We start from the raw sequence: 6,283 nt of genomic DNA on the forward strand, positions 1-6,283 counted from the left end.
TCCGGGCAAGGGAGGGGGGGGGGGGGGGGGAAGAGACCGGGCAAGGGGGGGGGGGGGGGGGGAAGAGACCGGGCAAGGGGGGGGGGGGGGGGGGGGAAGAGACCGGGCAAGGGGGGGGGGGGGGGGGGGGGGGAAGAGACCGGGCAAGGGGGGGGGTGGGGGGGGGGGGGGGGAAGAGACCGGGCAAGGGGGGGAGGGGGGGGGGGAGAGACCGGGCAAGGGGGGGAGGGGGGGGGGGGAGAGACCGGGCAAGGGGGGGGGGTGGGGAAGAGACCGGGCAAGGGGGGGGGGGTGGGGAAGAGACCGGGCAAGGGGGGGGTGGGGGGGGGGGGGGAAGAGACCGGGCAAGGGGGGGAGGGGGGGGGGAGAGACCGGGCAAGGGGGGGGGTGGGGAAGAGACCGGGCAAGGGGGGGGGGTGGGGAAGAGACCGGGCAAGGGGGGGGGGTGGGGAAGAGACCGGGCAAGGGGGGGGGGGGGGGGGCGGGGGGAGGGAAGAGACCGGGCAAGGGGGGGGGGGGGGGGGGGGAGGGAAGAGACCGGGCAAGGGGGGGGGGGGGGGGGAAAGAGACCGGGCAAGGGGGGGGGGGGTGGGGGAAGAGACCGGGCAAGGGGGGGGGTGGGGGGGGGGGGGGGGAAGAGACCGGGCAAGAGGGGGGTGGGGGGGGTGGGGGAAGAGACCGGTCAAGGGGGGGGTGGGGGGGGGGGAGAGACCGGGCAAGGGGGGGGGGGGGGGGGGGGGAAGAGACCGGGCAAGGGGGGGGGGGGGGGGGGGAAGAGACCGGGCAAGGGGGGGGGGGGGGGGGAAGAGACCGGGCAAGGGGGGGGGGGGGGGGGGGAAGAGACCGGGCAAGGGGGGGGGGGGGGGGGGGAAGAGACCGGGCAAGGGGGGGGAGGGGGGGGAGAGACCGGGCAAGGGGGGGGGGGGGGGGAAGAGACCGGGCAAGAGGGGGGTGGGGGGGGGGGGAAGAGACCGGGCAAGGGGGGGGGTGGGGGAAGAGACCGGTCAAGAGGGGGGTGGGGGGGGGGGGGGGAAGAGACCGGGCAAGGGGGGGGTGGGGGAAGAGACCGGTCAAGGGGGGGGTGGGGGGGGGGGGGGGGAAAGAGACCGGGCAAGGGGGGGGGGGGGGGGGAAGAGACCGGGCAAGGGGGGGGGGGGGGGGGGAAGAGACCGGGCAAGGGGGGGGGGGGGGGGGAAGAGACCGGGCAAGGGGGGGGGGGGGGGGGGAAGAGACCGGGCAAGGGGGGGGGGGGGGGGGAAGAGACCGGGCAAGGGGGGGGGGGGGGGAGGGAAGAGACCGGGCAAGGGGGGGGGGGGGAAAGAGACCGGGCAAGGGGGGGGGGGGGGGGGGGGGGGGAGGGAAGAGACCGGGCAAGGCGGGGGGGGGGGGGGGAGGGAAAAGACCGGGCAAGGGGGGGGGGGGGGGAAGAGACCGGGCAAGGGGGGGGGGGGGGGGGGAAGAGACCGGGCAAGGGGGGGGGGGGGGGGGAAGAGACCGGGCAAGGGGGGGGGGGGGGGGGGAGGGAAGAGACCGGGCAAGGCGGGGGGGGGGGGGGGGGGAGGGAAAAGACCGGGCAAGGGGGGGGGGGGGGGGGGGTGAAGAGACCGGGCAAGGGGGTGGGGGGGGGGTGAAGAGACCGGGCAAGGGGGGGGGGGGGAAAGAGACCGGGCAAGGGGGGGGGGGGGAAAGAGACCGGGCAAGGGGGGGGGGGGGGGGGGAAGAGACCGGGCAAGGGGGGGGAAGAGACCGGGCAAGGGGGGGGGTCCGGGCAAGGGGGGGGGGGGGAAGAGACCGGGCAAGGGGGGGGGGGGGGGGAAGAGACCGGGCAAGGGGGGGGGGGGGGGAAGAGACCGGGCAAGGGGGGGGGGGGGGGGGAGGGAAGAGACCGGGCAAGGCGGGGGGGGGGGGGAGGGAAAAGACCGGGCAAGGGGGGGGGGGGGGGGGGTGAAGAGACCGGGCAAGGGGTGGGGGGGGGGTGAAGAGACCGGGCAAGGGGGGGGGGGGGAAAGAGACCGGGCAAGGGGGGGGGGGGAAAGAGACCGGGCAAGGGGGGGGGGGGGGGGAAGAGACCGGGCAAGGGGGGGGAAGAGACCGGGCAAGGGGGGGGGGGGAAGAGACCGGGCAAGGGGGGGGGGGGGGAAGAGACCGGGCAAGGGGGGGGGGGGGGAAGAGACCGGGCAAGGGGGGGGGGGGGGAAGAGACCGGGCAAGGGGGGGGGGGGGAAGAGACCGGGCAAGGGGGGGGGGGGGAAGAGACCGGGCAAGGGGGGGGGGGGGGGAAGAGACCGGGCAAGGGGGGGGAAGAGACCGGGCAAGGGGGGGGAAGAGACCGGGCAAGGGGGGGGGGGGAAGAGACCGGGCAAGGGGGGGGGGGGGGGGAAGAGACCGGGCAAGGGGGGGGGGGGGAAGAGACCGGGCAAGGGGGGGGGGGGGGGGGGAAAGAGACCGGGCAAGGGGGGGGGGGGGGGGGGAAGAGACCGGGCAAGGGGGGGGGGGGGGGGGGGGGAAAGAGACCGGGCAAGGGGGGGGGGGGGGGAGAGACCGGGCAAGGGGGGGGAAGAGACCGGGCAAGGGGGGGGGTGGGGGGGGAAGAGAGACCGGGCAAGGGGGGGGGGGGGGAAAGAGACCAGGCAAGGGAGGGGGGGGGGGGGGAAGAGACCGGGCAAGGGGGGGGGAGGGGAGGGGAGGGGAGGGAGGGAGAGACTGGGGGAGGGGCGACAGAGTGATCTCATAGAGTTATACAGCACGGATAGAGGCCCTTCGGCCCATCGTGTCCGCGCCGGCCATCAGCCCTGTCTCCTCTAATCCCATATTCCAGCAATCGAGTCATACAGCACTTAATGAAATTCTTTCCATTCACGAATTATCCGCCTGGTCTCCGTTTGAAGTTGTTGGTAACTCACCAGAACCATTCGCTGCCGAAACTGGGGACCGAGAACACTCCCCAGTGAATGAAGATACCGAACTTGACCCGGTCAAACCAGGCGGGCAGGGGTCGCGAATCGATCGAGTCCCAGCTGGGAGCTGACGTTGATTGACAGCTGGGGCTGATTGACAGGAGGGCCCAGATCAGGGTGAGGGTGAGGGTGAGGGTCGGGCTCGGGGTGAGGGTGAGGGTGAGGGTCGGGCTCGGGGTGAGGGTCGGGCTCGGGGTGAGGGTCGGGGTGGGGGTGAGGGTCGGGCTCGGGGAGCAGACTCTCCAGAGCAGCTGTAAGGCGGTCGGCATCGCAGAGATCAGAGGGACCAGCGGCAAATCAGACATTCGCACCAGGAAGTGGGAGAGAGGAGGAAGGAGGAAGAGGAGGTCTCGCACATCGCCGCTGGGTCCTACCGTCCACCAGGTTGCTATTAGTATCCTCTCACCATTGAGTATGAATGGGAAAAGATCCTTTGAGAAAAAGACATTTTAAACACCTGTATACCTCACTTTAACATGTTAGTACAATACCAATGCTGAAATTTAGCAACGGCAGTCTGTTATTTTTTTTTTAAAACAGCTTTCCATTTATGTTTGCGTACAGGAATCACGAGGTCACGCCAATCTTGATGGAATTGAACAATTATTATTATAGGAACAGGAGTAGCCCCTTCAGACTGTCCTGCCATTCAATTAGATCACTGCTGATCTGTATCTCATCTCCATTTACCTGCCTTAGTTCCATATTCCTTCATACCCTTACATAACAAAAATCTATCAATCTCAGTTTTGACATTTTCAATTGACCCCCAGCCTCAACAGCTTTTCGGAGGAGAGATTTCCACTACCATTTGTGTGAAGAAGTGTGGATGTTGGAGGCCAATCATCTCAACCCCAGAACTCGCTGCAGGAGTTCCTCAGGGCAGCATCCTAGGCAAAACTATCTTCAGCTGCTTCATCAATGACCTTCCCTCCATCCTAAGGTCAGAGGTGGGGCTGTTCACTGATGACGGCACTGTGTTCAGCTGCATTCAAAATTCCTCAGATAATGAAGCAGTCCGTGCCCACGTGCAACAAGACCTGGAAAACATCCAGGCTTGGGCTGATAAGTGACAAGTAACATTTGCAACACACAAGTGCCAGGCAATGACCACCTCCCCTTGACATTCAATGACATTACCATTGCCAAATCCCCCACCATTAACAGCCTGGGGGTCACCATTGACCAGAAACTCAACTGGACCAGCCACATAAATGCCATGGCTACTAGAGCAGGTCAGAGGCTGGGTATTCTTTAGAGAGTGGCTCACCTTTTGACTGGCTAAAGCCTCTCCACTACCTACAGGGCACAAGTCAGGAATGTGATGGAATACTCACCGCTTGCCTGGATGAGTGCAGCCACAACACTAAAGAAACTCAACACCACCCAGGACAAAGCAGTTGTTTTGACCCACAGCCCATCCACCACCCTAAATATTCACTCCCTCCACCACCGGCGCACCCTGGCTGCAGTTTGCACAATCTACAGGACGCATTGCAGCAACTCGCCAGGGCTCCCTCAGTAGTTCCTCCCAATACCCTGACCTCCTGGGTCTTTTTTTAAACCGGGTCTCCCAGTGGCCAATCTTGGCAACTTTATCCTGGGGTTTCTACCAACTGCAACAGACCAGAAGTCTGGTGCCCCAAACACCCCACTAAACCCAGGTTTGGTGGGTGAGAGTGTCTTTAAATCTACCTTTAATCAGCCCTCTTGTCTGCTCTTTCCCCATTGTCCTGTAATTTTCTCCCCTTCAAGTATTTATTCAATTCCTTTTTGAAAATGCTTCCACCACCCTTTCAGGCAGTGCATTCCAGATCATAATAACTTGCTGCATTAAAAAAATTCTTTTCATCTCACATCTGGCCTTTTACCAATTACCTTAAACATAGAAAATAGGAGCAGGAGTAGGCCATTCGGCCCTTCAAGCCTGCTCCACCATTCAATATGATCATGGCTGATCCTCTATCTCAATACCATATTCCTGCTCTCTCCCCATACCCCTTGATGCCTTTTGTGTCTAGAGATCTATCTAGCTCCTTCTTAAATATATTCAGTGACTTGGCCTCCACTGCCTTCTGTGGTAGAGAATTCCACAGGTTCACCACCCTCTGAGTGAAGAAATTTCTCCTCATCTCAGTTCTAAATGTCCTACCCCGTATCCTGAGACTGTGACCCCTCGATCTGGACCCCCCAGCCAGAGGAAACATCCAGTCTGTCTAGCCCTGTCAGAATTTTATATGTTTCAATGAGATCCCCTCTCATTCTTCTAAACTCGAGTGAATACAGGCCGAGTCGACTCAATCTCTCCTCATATGACAGTCCTGCCATCCTGGGAATCAGTCTGGTGAACCTTTGCTGCACTCTCTATGATTCTATAAGTGCAGGCAATTGGGACTAGCTTAGTGGTATAAACTGGGCGACATGGACATGTTGGGCCGAAGGGCCTGTTTCCATGTTGTAACTTCTATGATTCTATGATTCTATGATTCCCTCTATGGCAAGTATATCCTTTCTTAGATAAGGAGACCAAAACTGCACACAATACTCCAGGTGTGGTCTCAACAAGGCCCTGTATAACTGCAGTAAAACATCCTTGCTCCTGTACACAAATCCTCTTGCAATGAAGGCCAATATACCATTTGCCTTCCTAACTGCTTGCTGCACCTGCATGTTTGCTTTCAGTGACTGGTGTACAAGGACACCCAGGTCCCTTTGTACATCAACATTCCCCAATCTCTCACCATTTAAATAATACTCTGCCTTTCTGTTTTTCTTTCCAAAGTGGATAAATCCATGTCTCTGGTTACCAACCCTTCTCTGCCTTGAAAAAGAAAACATTGCAGGGCTATGGGGAAAGAGCAGAGAGGTGGGACTAATTGGATAGCTCTTTCAAAGAGCTGGCACAGGCACGATGGGCCGAATGGCCTCCTTCAATGCTGTAAAATTCTATGATACCCATGTGAAGATGGCTCGTAGTTCAGGGACACCCTAGAAAGAGAGGAGAGAAAAAAAAAATCAGAGTGTTTGTCCAAAAAAAAAGTCCCTGTTGAGTTTCAATAAGGAGTGGGCGTTGTTACAAGAAAGTTGTGTAGAGTAGGGTGGCTCTGGTTAGTGTTTGCCTGCACTCTGGGAGTGAGTTGTCCAGGGGAGAGAGTGACTCTCATCTCTCACGGTCTGTACATGTCCACTCCGGCCCCTGGGTCGCGGCTCAGAGCCGGTTCCATGAGTGAGAGCTCGGCCTGCGGCCACCTGGCCTCAGGTAAGTGTCCGGCAGCGGGAGAAGGACAATGGAACAGCGACAATGTATCAATTTGTAACGAAGAAAAT

General features: G+C 61.6%; 1 protein-coding gene across 1 annotated transcript in view; it reads right to left on the reverse strand.

Moving 5' to 3' along the window:
- Positions 1 to 3,295, reverse strand: part of LOC137324289 (plasma alpha-L-fucosidase-like) — a 10,951-nt gene extending 7,656 nt beyond the window's left edge. The window contains exon 1 of the mRNA XM_067988430.1: positions 2,903 to 3,295. Coding sequence (XP_067844531.1) covers positions 2,903 to 3,261 — 359 coding nt within the window. The 5' untranslated portion in view covers positions 3,262 to 3,295. The remainder of the gene's footprint in view (positions 1 to 2,902) is intronic.
- Between the last annotated feature and the right edge of the window lie 2,988 nt (positions 3,296 to 6,283).

This window comes from Heptranchias perlo, chromosome 8 (genome assembly GCF_035084215.1).
Source record: "Heptranchias perlo isolate sHepPer1 chromosome 8, sHepPer1.hap1, whole genome shotgun sequence".
Taxonomy (NCBI): Eukaryota; Metazoa; Chordata; class Chondrichthyes; order Hexanchiformes; family Hexanchidae; genus Heptranchias; species Heptranchias perlo.